The sequence below is a fragment of the Thunnus thynnus genome, chromosome 15, assembly GCF_963924715.1.
Source record: "Thunnus thynnus chromosome 15, fThuThy2.1, whole genome shotgun sequence".
NCBI classification, from domain to species: Eukaryota; Metazoa; Chordata; class Actinopteri; order Scombriformes; family Scombridae; genus Thunnus; species Thunnus thynnus.
Window position 1 is genome coordinate 14,489,282 of NC_089531.1, and position 21,323 is coordinate 14,510,604.

Here is a 21,323-nt window from a genome sequence, read left to right on the forward strand (position 1 = left end):
CAGTCGACAATATCCAATATGTCAACCTCCCTGAGGGGTATGCTGTCTCACTGCTCGAGTTGAATAATGTTTCTGTACCAGTGGTTGACTGGTGTTTCTTTTGTACTGACTGACTTATTTGGTTGCCATAGCATTGGCTGACTGATAATGCCGTCAGTTGTTCATTAAGAGCCAATCACAGCCCTGCAGACACAGAAACTCATGAATACGTAATGAAGAGAGATGATGGAGGGATGTGATTGGTAGGTTGTGCCGCGGGGAAGGAAACAGATTGTTCATACCTGACACACACATTGACAACAGACAAACAGGCGCACACACAAACACATGTGAAGGGAAGGAAGATAGTGTTGTCTGGATCTAGAAGGAGAACTATGTCTCTATCTTATTTATCTAATTTTGCAAATATAAAATGAAGGTTTCCTTGTATATAAACAGCCCTTCAGGTATGTTTTCGGCCTGCAATGCATTGTAATTATTGCAACACACAGTGTCGAACCAAGTAAAAAACATCTAAACGTATAAAAACACCCTACATGTTCCATATGGTACTTACAAGGTAATAGAGGCATACCTCATACTGGTCACTAGGAGGCAGACATGCTAACTGTGAGTAACTGAATGAATTATTACAGAGGGCAGTAGAAAGATCTTCTACGCATCAAAATAGACATTATCATGCTATGTTCAGTTATTGTTAAATGTACACTAACATTAACGAGGAAGCCTGCGGATATCCATTGATTCGTTCCTTTTTTTGAGTTTCGGTCATTGCAAAAACAGTCACAGGTTGGGGTAAGAGTTGAGGTCCCACTAATATACAGCAATGCTGTATATTCGTCTGTAATGCTGCTGTGCAATGCTGTGACATTTTTCATTATACTGATGTTGGAGAAAAAAATGCTTTCTAAAATGAAACTTTGGATGCTGAAACAGCCTATTGATTATGAGATGCTACCTAGAATTCAAACAGGGTGACCATCAAAGGTCAGCAAGAGCAGTCAGTCCAACCTCTGCTTCCATCATGTCCTGGAGCTCCATCATGTTTTGCCCTCTTGAATTAGTTAGATTATGGTTAATAGAAAACTGTCTGGGTCATTTCCAAAACCTCAGATAGGCCTTTCCTTCCACTCTGAGCAAGACAGCCTTGTCATTACAAGCTCACTGTCGCATTTTCACTAACATAATGACATGTATTCAAGCATACTAAAGTTGCTGCTCTCCGTGAGGGATGAAACTATCAACTTTTAACAACCACTTTTCAAGCCTACAGGCTGTGAGTATTTGATACAATAAAGTGTTTGAGTGCATTATGGCTTTAAAGTTTAAATATATGACTTTCAGTGGTGATAAGCCTGTAGCTGTAACTGTTATGGAATGTTTTGTGAAGCCTGATATTTGTTTGGTTTGAATCTGCCATGGTAAAACTTGGAAAGGGTGCCTGTTTGCACAGTGTGATACTACTGAACCTATATGTTTGATTTTAAGGTGTAAAAATACAGAAAATGCTGTGAAATACAATAGCTTTGCTTTGAGCTAGTGCTTAACTCGGAGGGATGCAGCCATGTTAAGCCAATCAACAATACCATAGTATAGAAAAGGTTTGCATGTTTTATGATATTCTAAAATGGGTATATGATCTTTTAGTCCAAAAAAGCATGGATACCAACTTTAACATAAGGGTAAACAGTATATATCTGTTCATATTAAAGGTATTGTACCTGTATTAATTGTTCCAGCTTTGCATATGTTGTGAAACTGACGAAAGACCTCTATATTGATGCAGCATTGTGATGCAGAGTGTGTTAACATTATCAAACATGACTCAGTGCTGGTCTCTCGCATGAGAGACTGCATCTTCTTCAGTGATGTGCGGTCAGGGTAGGAAGGCTAGTAGGCAGTGCCTCACCAAAGCTAAAAAGGAATGTTGAGATTAAATGATTATCATTTCTTCATATTAATAATTCAGAATTTATGAATTTTATTTATTTATTTTGTTTTAAATTTTCATTATTCATAATTTGTCTCAGGATTACACATACTCCGGTAAAACTAGTTAGAATTGTTGTTTTAAAAGTTTCGTTTGCTCCTTTTTGCCACAGCTTTGTTGGGCAGTGGCTATTATCAAAGATAATCGTTAATTATTAAAATCAATAAAATTATGAATGAGAATTAATAATAACGTGGCACCACCCTGGACTCAGGGAAAAAGATAGCCAATTCAGTCTCAAAGTGTACTAATCTATGAATTTGGGACTTTGATTAATAATTAATTTAATAACTATGAACAAAATCACCATATAAGTAGTTAGTTATGGTTGAAAGATTTGGAGTTCTTTACAGAGCAAGGGTTGGCAAAACTCATTCTTGTGCAACATTAAAACAGACAACAGGTATATCCAAAAGCATTTATTTAACAAAGGGTAAAAGCAACACACAATACTAATCTAGTTAATCTGTACCTATATACAAGTGTGTGTGAGTGTGTGTGTGTGTGTGTGTGTGTGTGTGTGTGTGTGTGTGTGTGTGTGTAGAGAAGACAATAGCAAGATGGCTGCAGTCACCTGGTGTCTGAGCACATGGCATGCCGACAATTTGGCTGATAAAGGGAACTACAAAGATAAAAGGCCAGACCATGTGGTGTCTTGAACCACATGTGCTGCCTGAACCAAAAGTTTGCCAAACTAGGTTTTAACCTCTTAACTGTGTAGTTCTCTATTCAAGGCCAATTGGTTTATGCTAAAGGTGCCAGGTTAAAACGAGGTTAGTTGCATGCAAGGCCTAGTTACTGGATGTAACATGTGTAAAGCATGCTAACATTAACCTAGTGGTGTGGCTATGCAGTAACCTGACTATAAGCAACAAGGACATCACAACAACAGTTCAATGTATAACCTTAACCAAATCAATACATGTACAGTACATTGTTTGAGTTAAACATTCTTGCTTAGCCGTGCTATGCTTCACTGTGTTGCTAGGCTATGCCCAGTTGTTACTTGTCCATGAAGGAAGAGATGCTTTGTGGCGTTCTGCTTTGTAGCCGGTGAATCCGTGGGTGAGTCAGGCTGTTAAGGCTTTGGCTCTGAAGCTGAAAGATGCAGGCATTGCTGGGGAGACAGCACTCCAGTCGTATAGAGAGCCCAGGTCCATCCTTTGTGTAGAGTTAGCGGCAAGCTAACTCCATTTCGTGGCTCCTGTACTTGTTAAGCTGACCAGCAGACTTGTGTGTTAGCTGCTGGCACAAGGAAACTTAGTTTCTGAGTCTTAGGCAGGCTCTCGCTTAAAGAGCCTTAACTTAAAGAAGTTTAAGGCCATGGGCTGAGGCAGAGGCTATCTGTGCCTCTGTCTGCAGGATTGGTGCAAAGGCCAACGTTTTCATAGATTTGCATATGCATAGTTGGTTTTCACACTGTGTTGAATGATCAACAATGAGGCAAAGACCAACCCTTGCTGAGATCTTCTGTCACGTGACATCCACTCCTCCTTCTTGCTTGCATCCTTCCCCAGTACCTAGTGCAGATAGCTTAACTGTGGCAGTCAGCATGGATATTTCTTACTTTAAAAGATTTTCAACATTGTCTTATGAACAAAAAAGAGCTGTGGTCGCTAATGGGAAACACCTAACCTACAGAATCTTATCCAGCAGAAGCGGAGAAAGATTATACAAACTTTTCAAACACAGTGGTACCAAAAGGATTGGATAGGTGGCTGCAGCCAGACTAGCAAGCTTTCTTGCTTTCCAAGCCTACTCCTCCTCCAGCAGTGACAAGAAAGGGGGATACTGTGACCTGAACTTACCAAGAGCTCTACTGAGGCATGAAAACTCCATAGCCTATGTCCACTTTCAGTTCTTCAGAATGAAATACTTAGCTTGTAACAGGTCTTTGAAACTTGTCTCCTTTCCTTCTTGTGTTGTAGTCCTCAAAACTGCTGGGTATCTCAAACCGTAGCGGACACCCTAACAGTTTCGGAGTAGACCCCTCACCTCATTAAAGGCTGCTCATTGCTTGCTCACTTCCTGGGTGAAGGTGGGGAGGATGCGAATCCTGTCGCCGTGGGATGTTGTCACTGACTTCATTTCTATGGTTTTCTTCAGGATCTCCTCTTTTTCAGAAAAGTGGTGGCATCTCACTACAAGGTGGTTCATTGTTGTGGTTGTGGTGTGCCTTGTCCAAAAGCAGGGGGCTTCTTGAGGTTCAGTGCATCTTTTAGCAGGCTGGCTACAAACTCAGTTATATGTTTGCAATGTTCTCGTCCATCTTCGAAGGACTTTGTAATTCAACCTGGAGTTGGTCAACCTGGCTCTGGAGCTCTGCAGATTGGGCTACTGCCTTTTCTTCTATTTTTGCCATCAGGTCTTTTTTGAGTGTATTAATGGCTTGAAACACCATATGTTGGTTGCTAGCTGTGGTCATGTGTTTCTTTGTTTGTTGCTTGGAGATCAGAGCTAGCACTATGGCTAGCACAGTGCCTCTCTGCCGCCACTCTGACTCTTGTTCATTTTGCTTCAATATTGATTTAAAACTTTGTTTCAGACTGTCAAAACATCAATTGTTAAGCACTCAGCGATCTATGGAGACAACTTTTAAGACGCTAATGCACAAAATAAGAGCAATATGATCGAATTTTAGTATTTCTCGCGAGGAGCTCAACAACACTCTCTTTACATGCTGCCACTCTGGCCAGAAGCCCCAACATCTGAGATTTTAGAGAAAATATTTACCAATGATGCAGTAATGAGGATCCTCAGAAGACCCCGTATATTTTTCTCTGAATCACACTCTCTCAGTCATCTTTAACTTTTCTCCTCCTGTTTTAGCATTTTTCTGCATGCCCTGTTTGCTTCGAATGATCACACCTTTACTTTTAAGTCTACAAAACAGATTTAGACATGAGGATTCTAGTGAGGTTAAAGTTAATTTTGTGCTTTTAATCATCGTGTTTTCAAGTATACTGTGCCATTCTGACTTTCAGCATTGCCAGGATCTCTCCACTCTTACTTTTCTGTTGCATCCACCTCCACTTTCTGTGATGTTAATGTTCATTAATAAGAGCCAGGCATTATTTCTCAATGTTCAGACTAAAATACGTACAGTAAATGGAACCTCTGGCAACCATTCAATTGACTAGATGGCTGGCTGACTGACCCGCTAACTGGCTGACCGCCAGACTGAATGGCTGACTGACTAGACACTCTAGGCTTTTACCTGACACTGTTAACTGAGCTACTTACAGTAAGTGCAACAGTAGTAAAATTCTGGTTGACTGGATGACTTTGTAAATGACAATAACTGTACAATGTAGGAATTTTTGGTGGTTTCCATGTGTGATGGTGTGCACTACAAATTGTTCAAAGGGGTCCAACTGGAACAAAGAGGCACTGTTTGGCTAACTGAATAGCAACCAGTATGTCTGTGTATTTATGAGGGTTGAGTAAAATAAAATGGTACTGTGGAATGACACCTAGAATGACAATCAGAGTCCCATAAAGTGAGGGGATTTGACTAAATCCAAGACAATACGATTAAAATGGAGATGCTTGAATACATTTCCCTCACTGAGTCCATTTTTGACACTAACAACACACGACTGAACGAGATTCATTGGCTGTATTTTTAATTGCTTTAAAGTATACCTGAAAACACGATGATTAAAAGCACAAAATTAACTTTAAACTCACTAGAATCCTCATGTCTAAATCTGTTTAGTAGACTTAAAAGTAAAGGTGTGATCATTCGAAGTAAACAGGGCATGCAGAAAAATGCTAAAACAGGAGGAGAAGAGTTAAAGATGACTGAGAGGGTGTGATTCAGAGAAAAATATACAGGGTCTTCTGAGGATCCTCACTACTGCATCATTGGTAATATTTAGTGCAGCAGAGTTGCAGCGCTCTGTTGCTGCTGCAGAGTTGCTGCTCTCTGCTATAAACACACGTAGCTGTTAGCGAGCAGCTGCTCTCATGTCTCCCCGGTTCTCTGTGCTTGTTTTTGGCAGAAACTCTCCTGCTCTCTGCCTGTTCAGCCTGCTCTCGGATGGTAGGCAGGTTCAGTCTCATCGTCACACACACGCTTTCACTCTCTTTCTTGACCGCACACTGCGCACTGAGCATGGAGCTAAGCTACTTGTTGAACACATTTTAGTTTAGAAAACATCTTAAAATGCTTTAAAAAAAAAAAAAAACAACAAAAAAACAATGCTTAGGCCTGACAGGGGGAAATGACAAATTAACTCCATTGAATTGTTATACTACACGTCCCAAAGTGAAATCAGCAGTAATTCGGTTAAACCGCTTTTGAATTTATTGAGGCATATTTTCAGGTGTATTTCAGTGTATGCTGGAATTTATGAATTTCCTTGTAACCTTGCAACCATCACAAATGTATTCTGTAACTGCTTGTTCCAACTCTTCATTCAAGCTACAGTATGATATTTACAAAGAATGAAATACTCAAACCAAGACATAATGTTCTTTTTTTTAAAAAAAATAGCTGTACCATTACATCCTACATGAAACTGAAACCACATGAAACTTGATGATTTTGCCAAACCGTTGAGACCCTTGGTGGTAGTGCTTTTTTATTTATTTATTGAGGTTGAATTTATTTATTGATATATTATTTACTATTATTATTACACACAGGGGCAATAATTAATAAATGTCATCAAAAATCAGCCAAAATAGCCTTAAATGATGCCGTTTTCTCTGTTTTATACCTGTTAATCACCCTAAGTTAGTCACATCATGATTCGGCTTTTTATCACTTCACAGTTTACTGCAACATTTTTCAGGTCTATTTTTATCATTCAGTTTTTAACATCCTTCATATTTTTGTACTTGATGCATGTACTTCTGGCTGGATGAGCCATTACCTTGATGGCTGTAGCTGTAGCTTACTGGTAGCTGGATAGCAGTGTGTGACTCACCCGCTGACTGAATGTGTGACTCACTAACTGACTAGGTGTCCGTGGCTTTCCCCCTAGTTCTTATATAATAAGAAGATATAACTAATTGCATAGCAATACTGTTTTGCTTGAAAAAGTATGACCCTGAAAATAATAAAAGTTGACCTATTTAAAGGGTAAATTCGCTGTAAAATTGTGTTCTCGTGTATTGTTCCTGTGGCCATTGACAACTCAGAGATTATTTGGCAACATGATTCACTGGTTTCTAGCTTTGAGGGTAGAGCTGTTCATGTTCTTTTTTTTTATTTAACAGGCAAGATGAGTGAGAACACATTCCCACTTCCAGCTGCAGCCTAGGGGTGAGAGTACACACCCAGTCACATCTGGAAACTGCCTTGTTCTACCACAGCCTTGGCAACGGAGCAGCTGGGTTTCAGCACCTTGCTAAAGGGAACTTCGAGCAGTTTTCCCAGCCAGCCCACAGATTCATACTAGCAATCATTTTCTTCTATTACCCTCAAGCTACCACCAATCCATTATCAAAATTTGATCTTCAGAAATTACATGCATAAAAGATCAAACTTTTACCATAAGTAATCCAATCTGATTTGTTGTTTCAGTGTAAATGCCTTTAGGTCTCAAATGGTAATTACACTAATGAAGCTTTTTGCAGAAGTTCAAGCAGGAAGACAATTATTGTTCTAATTTCATCACACTGGAGCTCCCTCAATTATTATCCAGAGATTTCAATGGGAATTATTTGCAAGCTTTCTTGTCAACCAATAATCACCCTCACTGAAGGACATTTAAACTACCTTATCTGTTATACACTCTCTGCTGCCTATGCCACTTCACCCCTCCATCACCCAAGTGTCAAGGCCTCTTGTATGACTTCCAAGGGGGGATGTCTAAATGGCTGCTATTTATAGGGTTTTACCCATTTAAATCAATGTAATTGACAAGAACAAAGTCTCTTGAGTTATTAAAATGGATGGATTTACATGTGGTGTCTTTACTGATTGAAATACAGTTGAAAAAACACCCAGTTTCTTGGAACCCCCCTCACGGCAGCTTTTCCCTACAGACCAGGCTCACTAAAAGAGTGTTTTAGTGAGCCTGAGTCCCAGGGTGAGGCACCACACTCACTCAGCTTGGGTACAGTCTGTAAACGACATGATGCAAGTACAAGGATGATTAAATGAACTTACAGCAGTTCCCATGGTGAGAAAGTACATCCATTCTTATTTCATCTTGGCCTCCAAGAGTACTACAGTAAAGGCATATAGCGTGCTTCAAAACACACTCAGAAATCACATATTAGAGAGAGCTGAATCTTTAAATACATTTTAGTCCTGAGGTGAGAAGCATTTACTTTTGCTCAAAGACTTTGATATAGTCGAATAATTACTGAGCTTCAGTTAAACATACTAATGGACACTTAATGGCTGTGGTTGTATTTAGCGGTGAAGAAGACAGTAAGTAGCAAAGAGATAATGTATGACATATTAACAGTTCAGTTAACAATGATATAAATGTGAACATTACATTAATTAACAAGACAAAAAAGTGTGTAATCTACTCTGATTGACTCTGCTCACCTTTTGTAAAATTTAAGACATGATATAAACACTCATTTAAATTTTCTAGGCTTTCTAAATATTTGGCCATTTCTTTAAATATTAATAGGGCTGCCTGAGATTGGAGGAATAAAATGTAAATTATATAAATAGAAGTGAATTTACTCTTTAACAAGAAAACTATGCCTTAGAGAGAGATATCTGAATTGAAAGAGTTAATTCCTTTAATTTAGGTCTATCAACATTTAGCCGATGGCATGTTTTAAAACCATTATGAATCATTTTGAAACATCAATTAAGCATTCAAACACACAATTATCTTAATAAATTTTATTTAGCCATGCGGTGAAGCTGCAGGCTTTGCGTTACTAAACATACTCATACATGAACAGGCTTTTCCTGTGTCCAAGAACACAGCTATGCAATGCATCCAGCTACACACACACATATGCATGTGCACACACACACACACACACACACACACACACACACACACACACACACACACACACACACACACACACACACTCTCTCTCCCTCTCTCTCTGTCTTCATCCCGGGGAGAACATGATCTGATGAACTGATCTGTGCAGCTCTTTGGTAATTTACCGCTGGCTCTACTGTCTCTGCAGCATTTTGATATATGATATAATTCCTTTTGGAAGATAAATGTTGGTCTCACAGATGAAATCTGACAATTGTAGCTGTCACATTAGTTTGTCTGAATGTAAAGTGAAGCTTCATGTTTTTAATGGACAGAAAAACGGCGCTGCTTCTGGGGGTCTATACGTACAGATATCACCCCAGTTCAATAAATATAAATGTATTAAAATGAACTTATCAGTCTATATCGCATTTCGTTTTATTTTATTAAGCCACATAACAGTTAAGATTTTTATAATAGCTGCATTCTAGACTGAATAGCATAATTCACTGCATCTCTCTGTCAATGAGGTAATTTTTTTTTGTGAGAAAAAAAGTGTTAGTGGAGCTTTGAGTTGAAATTATTTTGTCACAGTACAGTCGGGTAGTTGTGTTGAAGCTGAGCTGCTGCTGTCAGCAGACAGAATGATCGTACTGTATCCTCCAATCCTCACAAGTTTGTACTCACGAATCGAACTTGGCAAGTCCGAACTAGCAAGTACACAAGTCTGAACTTGGCATACTTGGTATTGAGAAGGGCCTTGTGTCAAATTGGCTTCAGTCACAGCCTGGCACCCTTCCTGGGGACTTGGTCGCCATGTGTCACCTGTTTCTTTGTTGGTGTCTGTCTCTTCTTCTTCTTTTTTCTTTTTTAAATGTCTTCTCTGAATTTCCTAACTGTTTTACCTCCTTTCCTCTCTGTTTCTCTGCTGTTGTTCCTTTGTAATATTCTTTGTTTTTTACAGCCTCTCACATCTCCCCAAGTTTGTGCAAACTTGGCTATTAATCAGTGGGAGATTACTATTAATTCAGAGCTCCATAATTTGGACAGCAGTAGAAGGAGGAGGTTTTATGAACTGAGTGGGGATGACCTAATGTATAACACACACACACACACACACACACACACACACACACACACACACACACACACACACAAAGCCAGTCTGTCCAGCTAGCTGGCAGCACCTAGAGCCAAACGTCTCCCTCTGAGGTCTCATAGCAGTGTCTTATAAACTAAACTAACCCTGCCAATGCAGATTTGTTCATTTAGTCTCTCAGAGACATATTTGGAATTGTTTTCATACAGTTTTTGCGACTAAACTAACCCTGCCTGAAGGCTTTGCCATTATAATTTATTCTGCTGGAGACAAGTAGAATTTAGCAGACCAGAACAACATATGGTTTGCAGGGTGGAATAGACAAAGTAAAAAAAAGGGGGGGAATATCACCATGTGGAACTGTTTATAATAAAGTGGAGTTGATGAAGAATGGTAATTAAATAGTAAATTTGAAGAGGGTAGAACATAATAAATGCAGCAGAAAGGAAAACAACAAAAGTATAGTGGAAACAAGAAGAATAAAATACAACCTAATATATTCTTCTCAGGTGAAAAAACATTTAATGAACACTTAAATGTAATTCATTTGTAAGTTTCCTTTCCTTCCCAGTGGTTTGCAGGTGGTTCCACTGGGGATGAAATCAATAGGAGATCCATCAATCATCTTGCATTGTCAACGGTGCAGTCAGAATATTGATCTATCCTCAGTTCATACTGACACTGTTGCCAGGTTTTTTTCTAACTTATAGTGCAATAATATTAAACATATAGATCAAAAATAAATTCAGATTATTTATTGCAATCCATATTGCATATTCATGTAGCGTGAGATGTACTATGACATGATACATTTTAATGAAGCGTGAGGATTTTGAATCAACAATCACTTAGCAGTTATTTTTTTCAGCCACCCAGCTCGTCTTTCTGCTAATGTTTAGGAACCAGCGAGGTAATGGAAATGACTGACAGCTGACAGTAGACAGTAGCCAATCAATCACAAGCTTGTTATAAGAACTCCACTAATTAATCAGCTAACCTATCAAACTGACACCCTTCATTAACATGTTGATTAACCTTTTAAACTAATTAAGATCAATTAAGATCAATTAAACCAATTAAAGGCAAATCTCAAGGGGAGGGGTCAGGTTGTCAGTCAGTCATGAAGAAGAATGTCTGAAAGAAGGAGAGATGGGGAGAGACGGTAGATAAGGACAAGAGGAGAAGATCGGAGGAGAGGAGGGGAGAGCGAGAAAGAAAGATGAGGAGAGAAAGAGGAAGAAAAAATAAAAAGGCAGTCAAAGAGCAGGATGAGAGAGAAGAAAGAGATGTATTAGAGAAAGAGGAAATGTGAAATGAGGGATGAGGTTTAATAATGACTTGAACTTTAAATTTTAAAAGCTCCTTTCACACATTGTCTTTGATACTCTCTGTCTTGTACGAGTGGGAATCTTTGGAACCCTCATGATTCTATTAAATTCTGATTGTTGGCATCACAGTTCAATTCAGAATCGATTCTCGATTCATAAAGGGGGACTAGTTTCAGTCTCTTACTCAAGTGCACTCTGTGCAAAACTGTTCACTTGTGTTTTTTGCTCACTAAATTGCAATATGAAAACATAATGGCAGTTACAATGACGGTCACTGTCTGATGGACAGAGAGTACAGCTTTCTTATTTAAAAAGTTTGATGCAATCATTTGGGAGCATCCTACAGTCTGCTGCCTGTATGAGAATAATGAAATGAAAGTGTAATTTACTAACCAAAATCACCGCCTGAATGTCTTTTGTTAGATAGAGGTTGGTGCGTGAGTAAGGGAAGTTGTTACTAACTCTATCTCTCCAGCAGTAGATTGTACAGTTGCAGGTCATTTGAAATGTATGACTATGGACCGAAGATTTCCTTTGCCCAACCAGAGGTTTTGTAAAGAGGTCCAGTGTGTGTTGGTTGACTGATTTTTTTGTTGCTGCTGGAGTTTGGTTGCCCACTTTTGGTAACATCATAAATTACTTCTTGCAAAGCTAATTATTAAGTCATTACATCCAAAATCCTTTTTTGTTCCTTCAACACAACGTCATTATTGATACACAAAAATCGATATTTGGATTATTAGAACTGTTGAAGATTGTATCCAGATTCTTATGTGAATCAATGCTTTCCTCACCCCTAATGCATTGGCTAAAATCACATTTTTAATTTATTTTTATTTTTTTTTTTTGGCACTTTGCCTTTACTAGATAGTTCAGGGTGGAGACATAAAGGACATTCTGCAAAAGTCCTATCCAGGGTCATATCCAGCCTAATACGATGATCATATCCACAGATTAGAAAATTATTCAGAGTCAATATGAAGCAATTAATGAATTAGTTGCAGTTTTGATTTACCTCTTAAAGTGACCTAATTGACCTCAGTCCTTCAAGTATCACAAGAGATCATATGGTACAAAATTTCAACAGTCATAAAGGAACCTTTATCAAACCTCTTTTTTAGGTGGGGACAGGAGGTCTTTTAAACAGGAAAACAGCTGGAATCAATTAAATCACTACTAAGCAAGTAAAAAACTAATTGAATTCATTCTTCTTTAAAATACTTCAAGTGGCCACATACATGTAAGGGTTGAAAAGCCCAAACAGAAAAAAAATGTGTACAGTTTAATTCCAGCAATAGGACAACATTCCTACAGTGACTTATCAATCTCCAGAGATGTCTGAGGCAATGATCCACATTTCTACTTCAATTGGCAGTGTCTTAACTGCTTAATTCTTATGTAGGGAAACCATGGCCTGTCTGTCAATTCAAAGATGTTCAGAAAGGTTTCACAGTAATGACAATGACAGCTGGCAATAGCCCAGTGAAACTGGGCAAATGACCATATTCACCGTCGAAAGCAACCATAGTGGGATGGGGTGGGAAGGGAAGGGAAGGGAGGAACAAAGAAAACTTTTATTGAAGCACACTCACATTGTGTCACATCGTCCTTCAGTGTGGTGCACTTTTTGTGTCTCCTTTACACATGACATATAGAGAGTAATATATGTATGTATTATGTGTGATTTTCTTTGACAAACATTCCAGACACTGAAGCAGGGCACAGTTGTCGGGACAGACCACGGCACAGGCTCTGCACCTGAGCGGTGGCATTTTGGATGGGTGCACATTGTATTTTTCTCGCCTGAGTCTGCTTGGTCTTTTGGTGACTTGCTGTGAACTTGGATGTACTGAAGTGAGAGGCGAGGCGCAGTAGGGAGTGTGTCAGTAATAATCAAGTGGCACAGTGCAATTTCGGTGTCAAGCATGACCATGATTTACGCTTCTGCTGCCCGCCTACTCAGACCAGGTCAAGGACGCCTAGAGGAAGGCACGCTGTACTGCTTCTCTGACTTTAGTTTACTTAACTTTATAACAATAAAAGCAAACTCAATATTTAGCTTGGAGGTTTTTCTATTGAAGTGATTAAAGTGGAATAGATAGTGTATTTCAATCACATCCTGTTTCCAACTGAGCCACAGGTATCCCACATGCCTCTGGCCATGAAAATACCAAACATATCCCTCGTACCCTGTGTATTTTGTGAAGTTGAATGGACTTTATGCACCATGCACTAATGATTCACAAAAAAGGGCCAATAGTGAGTGTTGTGAAGTATACAGCCATTTTGTGAAAGAACAAGAGGCAATCTGAGACTAAAACAAAACACAGGAGAGTATGAAAAACAAGGAAAGTGTACAATATAAACCCTATCTGTTCCAGCCTGTGCAGTTGTTTCACACATTCAGCTCTCATTATTGCTGTTGGGAGACATGGACGTTGCCAAATGAATTTCCAAATGTTTTCCACTAGCTAGGGTCTGTGTCAAAGAAATCTAACTGTACGTGTATGAGCAGTTACCCGAGAAAAAATAAAGAGAGAACTAGATGAGAGGGGGGGTCTGTAGTAGAGAACAGACAAGAAGATTGGAGTCAACAGGCGTAATTAAAGGGAATTAGAGGCAAGATGATAGAGAAAAACTGTCAGTTGAAAAGGGAAAAAAAAAGGCAGCAGAGAGAAACACAAAACAAAAAGAAAAGAAAAAAGCAAAGAAGCAAAAGCTGAACCTTGAAAGAACTATCATTAACAAACACAGAGATCTGTAGATAATGTATGTATAGGGCCCAACAAAATCATAAATGAACGCTCTTTATGTATATGTGTGTTACATGTGCATATTAAGATGCCCATCTCTGTAGATGTAATTACATCTTACCAGTCTTACCTTGATAATGGGCGCTGAAACCACGGTAACGGTGGTTGCTATCAGTCACGAAATGCAGTCGGAGCCAGTTCTTGTTGCTAACGATGGGAGAGGGGACATTACTGCCTGACAACCTGAGAGAAAGATAGAAAGTGGAAAGAACATTTGTAAGAAATGGGACAAACACACCCAAACATGCTAACAAAACCCTTCAACCTTACCAGTTTTTCACCTAATCCAATGACAGACCCTTGGGATGAGCAGAATGACCAAATGTTGCAAAAATGTCCCCTCTCTGAAGGTCCTAAACCGACTGACTAAAGACAGGCGTATATACCATACACACACACATACATGTTCAGTATGTGCACAATAAAATACTTGTCATTAAGAGGAAATATCATAAAAGGTATAGCCGTACTGTGAAAGTGTGAACAAAGCTGAAGTCTGTAAAACAAGTTTGAGGGGCTGTAAAAGTGTCATTGCAATAACAGATACTAAATATCAACCTAAGGTTCAGTTTACTTTAGTTTTCTGTTACGTTCCCCATCTCACCTGTGTGTGTGTGTGTGTGTGTGTGTGTGTGTATTTGTGTGCGTGTGTGCAAGAGAGCAAGAGAGTGCTCAGAAAACACCTTAGTGTGTCTTTGTGGGTGTAGCTGCTGTCTAAAATGAAGTGAGGACAAAGTCTATTGAGTCTGTAGTGGCACAGACTGAATTACAGAAGTGGGACCAAGAGTGCTCAAATCCAGGCAAATCTTTCCAAACGAAACATTGCCTTGAAAAGAGAAAAAGAGAATTCAACTATTTATTTGGAGCCCAACAGTGTGCAGACCTTTCTCCTTTGTGCCCTGCAGACTGAATTACATACAGCGTAAGGGCCAATACAACCAGTCTGTTTCTGTTATGTTCTCTCCTACTGGTGTAACTGGGGATTATGCTGCACGCTAAGGGGTCCCTCAACATCTCATAATAAAGTAAGAAATGTATTTCTTATTCATGGTTTTTGCCATGATTTCCCCAGCTGGTTAGGGGATGCGACCCTGCAACTCTGATCACAAACTCAATTCTCGTGGTAGTTTCTAAAGCTGATGTTAGTAGCTGGTGTTGTGTTGGACATATTATTGTGATTATTACTACTTCTAATATTTTGTCCACTACTATTTATCTATGCCATACTTCACAAACTGCATATGCAACGAGGTCTCAAACAGCTATGGGGCTGTCAGACTGCAACATATCACTTTTAACAATATTAGCTTCTTTCCACTGAAACAAGCTAATGTACTGAGGCTTTGATGGCACACAGATCTAGTAGATAGGACACAATTTGCTTTCATCAAGTTGTTAGTATAAGATCCCCTAATAAGCTGAGGAGATGAGCAAGCCTCTTGTGGTTGTCAAAGTGAAGCGGGCAGGGCTGCGTCGCATTCCGGCTGCAACGCGGTATTGTTCAGTGCTCGGTGGAATCAAGGCGTTAGAGGAGGCGACCGCCTTACAGCTGACACTTAAGAGAATAAAACACCCTTGTTCCTGTATGACTTCAAATGTATGCAGCTCAAATACAATCTCAGCTGGCAATAATCCCTGTCTATACATCAGTCTTTTGATGCATGGTGCTTTCATCTTGTAGTATGAATCAGCAGGTGCTGTTTCTCTCTTATTATATTTTCATAGTGTTCTTTTTTAGTAAGCTTGACTGTTACATTTGAGACATAGGTAGGCACACACATAAATACTGTAAAATATGAAGTGATTACATTCTCATGTTCACCTGCCTCCTTCCTCAAACCCATGCTGTTAACCTTCACAGCCCATTAATATCGACATACATACACAGACACTGTCTGCGCACACATACATGTATAGTGGCATTGCTGTGTAGTGGACATACACTACTATCCAACACTCATACCAACTAAAAACAGCAGTATAAAGTGGAGCACAAGAATGCTGAGCGGGTGTTTTAGAAGATGTGTGTGTGTGTGTGAGAGAGAGAGAGTGAGAGAGAGAGAGACAGTGAGAGGGTCACCTTGTGCCCTAGATCAGTAGGATTCTCTGATGTCTGCTATTAGTCACACACACACACACACATACACACACACACACTCACACACACACGCACACGCACACACACTGGCACAGATACACAAAAGCCACCTGATTTACAAACAACAGTGCCCACGCAATAATACCATAAGACAAATATGAATGTCGGTGAGCAACATAAATTTAAAAAAAAAATGTCCTTAGTATGCACCTATCACAAGAAAGTGGTTTTTATCACATGCTCTGGGGAAAAGGAACACTGTAATAGCATCATGTATGCTTCATTTGTTGGGAGTGGATTATTGAAGTCATTCTGTGAATCCATTTTGTTAGCTACACTGGAAAGAAAGGATATACTGTACATATAGTAGATATGATATATAGATGTATAGATAGTAGCGATTTCCCATATCGCTGTATATTGCTTCATTCTATTTGTCTTATTCTATCAATAAACAGATACGTATATTCTCAGTGAGTGTCAGTCTTGTAGATGAAATTCAGAATCACTATTGAAATTGTATTTAAATCGAATGCGCTATGGCAAATCAATGCTGAATTAGTCTATTAGCTGGGAGGGAAACCAGACAGTAAATGAGATGCACAGGGTTCAGATATTGTAACTGCTGGGCTGCCAAACAATAATCACTGACATTGGAGTCCCTAGATTACTCACAAGACATTTGAAATTGAAAATGTCAAATGGGAATCTGTTTATCAGTACAGATCTGGATGAAAAAAATGATTTGAAAGGTTTTGTGATTTAATATATGAAAAATAGAACAGAACCCAAAAAACAAATGACAAACATGAATGAATCCATTGTTATGTGATATTAATATTCATAAACTAGTAGGCAGTTTATGAAATAAGAGATGAAATAACAGAATAGATATTTCTTCTAAATTGTTGTTATTGATATCTTGTTACAGTGCTTTAGTGCAGTAAATTTTCTATGCATCAGCTGTAAAGGATTATGATGCATATTTTATAATCACAAAATACAGCACTTCCTCAAAATCAATACACTTACACCTTTTGGACATTTCAGAAACTTGCTCTTTAACCTCTAAGCCTCTACATGTAATTGTTTTACATAACTGTATTTTATTTTACATTTTAATTATTTTAATTTATTTATCAAATTATCTACCCTGATTGGGAAGTTTTAGGGCTTTTTTTTTAGCTAACTGTGGTATTGCCTTTTCTCTGTTAGTATATCTCTTTGTTGATTGACTTGAATGAATGGATGAATGAATGAATGAATGAATGAATAATAACACCGACAGGCACAGAAACAAGATGAGTAGCAACTCTCAAGAGACTCAAAATAGATTAACCTTTTCCTAAGCGGGAATTCTGAGTGCTAGCCTCAGCTTAGACCAAAGCAACAGAGACAGGTAATGTCAGACACACAATTTGATACAGGCTAAGAAGAAAAGAAACACAGCTTGAGGATTTAATTTCTTGATACTATAGTTGGAGCTCTGTTTGTAGGTCAAGCTCTCTATTTCCCTCTCTCATCCTTCCCCTCTTTACTTCCTCTTTTCCTGTCCTCCGCTCTCCTCTCTGTCTCTCTTCATATGTGTGCTATCTCTCATACACATATTATTCATGTTTACAGCTCTTAATTCACTTCCTGCAATGACATCATTACCCAGACTGCATCATTAAGGGTAGAGAGTGTGCATATTCAATCTGTTCCAATATTAAAACAGGAATTAAATCATAAATCTATACAGAGAGCACACGCGTGTGTTTGTGTGTGTGTGTGTGTGTGTGTGTGTGTGTGAAGTTAAATATTAAACTGCGTGCTCAGGAAGCACTTAACAACTTCTAGCTGCAGGATGAAGGTATAATTAGAAAATTCTGTCTTGCAGCAGTAGCTGGAAGGTCAGGGAAACAAGCTGGCGACTAAAAAGGTCACCAATCTGGATCCCCATAGGAGCTTGTGTCAACAAGTACTGTTGTGATGCAGCACAGTGAATGGTCTCAGGCATGAATGCACATGAGGTTGAAGGACAATGAAACTGAAAAAAGATAATGCGCGCTTAGCAACTATTTACATGGATAATTAAAGCTTCAAATGAAGCTTCAAGCTGAAAACCTAACACTTCCAAAAAAAGAAAAAGAAAAATCAGCTTCTGAGCTACTGAGAAGTTAGTTGATTTTCCCTGAGTGGACTATTGGTATTGCATTATTAAATCATTAACCTATGCTGATGGCTTACGACTGCGTTAAGTGTTCTCCCAAGATATCTGCTATGAAAGCACTTCAGAGGAGCTCTGAGGTATTATAGATTTTCTTCATAGATCATTTTCAGATGGTCTCCAATGATTTTTTTTAATACCATGGTGTGAGAGGGTGTCCAAACAAAGCTCATGGAACATTGTATCTGCAAGAAATAGCAGACATATTCCTCAAGAAATGTAGTTAAATATGAAAAAAAGTTAAACAAGGGCTATTATGGGTGTACTAAACTGCTTTGCACTCCATCTTGTTGACAGAATGAATGCAACATATTTTAATATTCATCAATAAAATGTGACTTTTCATAAATAAGGAAATCAACCACCAACAATGGCTGTTCCCAGAAATGTGCACAGAGGTGAAATCACAACTTTTGTTCTCTAAAAATCATACTCCCAAAAAACATGTTTATCAGATAAACATACTAAAACTAATGAAAGCTTCCTGTGTTTCATGTTCAACTACAGCAAGGTAAAATGGAAAAAGTAAATACTGAGATGGAGAGTGAGTGTGTGATCATTTATGTGTGTGTGTATGTGTGTCTGAGAGAGAATATCAAGTAGAGAGTTGCCAGAGGGAGCAAGAGAACATAATTGATTAAATACACTAGACCAAGAGAGCATCTCTCCCTCTCTCCATCTCTCTGTCTACCATCCTCCCATCCATCCTCTCTTCCTCAACGGAAATACAAACCAGCTATTCCACCGACAGTATGGGAATGAGAGAGAGAGAGGGAGAGGAAGGAAATAAAGAAGCATGAGGTAGAAAGAGGGCGGAAGGAGGCAAAGATCGATGGAGGTATGGTGAGACATGGAGAGAGGGAGGGGGGGAGGGAGGAAGACACACAGAGGCTGACAGAGGTACACTGGTTTGTTTCTTAACTTGTTAATTATTAATTCTAAGCATTTAAGCAGAACGTAATCACAAAACACAAAAGCAGTATTATTAGAGAGCAGATTTTAGTGTGGTTAATTTATGAAAAAAACAACGTGAACAAGATTCAAATAAAAAAAGGTAATTTTCTGCTATGTTGAACACATGACAGGAAACATAATAAAATGAAGACCTTCGTTTTGGGAGTTGTAGCAGTTTACACTGATTATACAAGTTTAGAGAATACAAAAATAATACAAAAATCAGCAGCAAAGTGTTTTTCCAAAATTGACTTCTGTTAAGTTTCAAATATTTCCTCCATTGTTTATTGAATGTTTCAAATACAGTATTATTTGCATTTACAGGCATAGTAATTCAACTTGATTTAGATCAAATTTTGACACTATGCGACTTATTCATGTATCTTAGCTCATTCGCAATGGTTCAGTCAACTTTCCTTACACCCATCTTGTTCTATACTATAATGACAGACAAAGTGCAATCTGCAGATTGTGATAGCACCTCTCACACATTTAATTACTTCAAATTACTTGGCAATCACGGTTTAGTTGAATTACCTGATGTTATAAAAGAAGCTTTATCAACTTTCAGAGCCTTATGCTGTTGCCTTGACCCAGAGCTCCTGATGAACACGTCTTTCAAATGAATAGAACATTCAGTCGTAAGATATATATCAACTACTCTCTGGTGAAAAATGCAATTGTAGTCGTCAAGGTCTAATGTTTATGTGCAGTCCAACACTTATGTGAGCAGTTGCATTGTTCACTATGGACGTTTTGCTGAAAGTGTTTAATCTCATACTGACATCTTTCACAGCACGGGCCGGAAAGATGGATGTGTGACACTGGCAACTTGATATTTTGCTCCTGCGACTGTCCATGTGAAGAGGTTAAGAGTGTCTACCTGCTGTCTATTGAATGGATCTCTACACATACGTAGAAACCTTACATCAGTGATCATGTGGATTAGAGAGCTACTCTACTAACTTGTGCAGATATGTGTGTGTCTGCCTGTGTGTGCATGTGTGTGGCTATTCATTAGACAGTAGGGGAATGCTACTTAATCAGGCAATCTGTCTTAATAGCCTCCTCTAATTAAGACAGGTGGGAACTGCCACACACATACACCCGCAAACACACACACACACACACACACACACACACACACAAAAAGAGTGAGAGAAAGAAAGAGAGAGAAGATGCTCATTCACATACTTGTATGAACACCAAGAAATGCACACACACACACACACACACACTCACACTGCATGAGCGTTGTGCTGAATGTAGTCTTGGTGGAACCATCATCAATCAGTTTATAGAGACAGACAAGTTTTGTGTGTGTGTGTGTGTGTGTGTGTGTGCACGTGAGTGTTTATATGCATTGTGTATAATGCGTTTGTATGTGTTTTTCATGTGTGTGTGTGTGTGTGTGTGTGTGTAGGTGTTAGTGTGCTTGTGTGAGTGTGCCTGCTGTGTCACTATCCATCAATCTCAAGTGGGCAGAGAGTAATCAGTGTTCACAACAGGACCCTGCTCTGTCTCTCCCTCCCCTCCCTTTATCTCATCTAAATTTCTCTCCTCCTCCTTGCTCGCCTCTTCATAAAGCAGCAAGGTGTTTTTAAACCAACGTGTTCACACCAACAACTGAGGGCTGAAATAAAACATGAGTGGGTGGGTGTGGATAAAATGGAGAAAAGAACATTCTGACACTGATCATTTAAAATTTATGCATTACCCTTTATCTCAAAATCCTTAATTGCGTATACTTCTGGGGCTGGTTTTCATAGTTTGCTCCGAATAAGAGAATTATTAATGCTACAGCATATAATTACAGACAATAATTTGCTTCCAGTGTTGTGTTAAAGGGGAAGGCCCTTTGGTCTATGCTGGGTTTTTCAAGTTTGGTGGGGAAGAACATGCCTGGCCTGCACAATGC

The 21,323-nt window shown here is 38.9% G+C and overlaps 1 protein-coding gene across 1 annotated transcript in view; it reads right to left on the reverse strand.

Annotated features, from left to right (window-relative positions):
- The window catches only part of LOC137198838 (CUB and sushi domain-containing protein 3-like), a 381,075-nt gene that overhangs the window by 149,988 nt on the left and 209,764 nt on the right, over positions 1-21,323 (reverse strand). Inside the window, exon 6 of the mRNA XM_067612808.1 lies at positions 14,215-14,327. Coding sequence (XP_067468909.1) covers positions 14,215-14,327 — 113 coding nt within the window. The remainder of the gene's footprint in view (positions 1-14,214; positions 14,328-21,323) is intronic.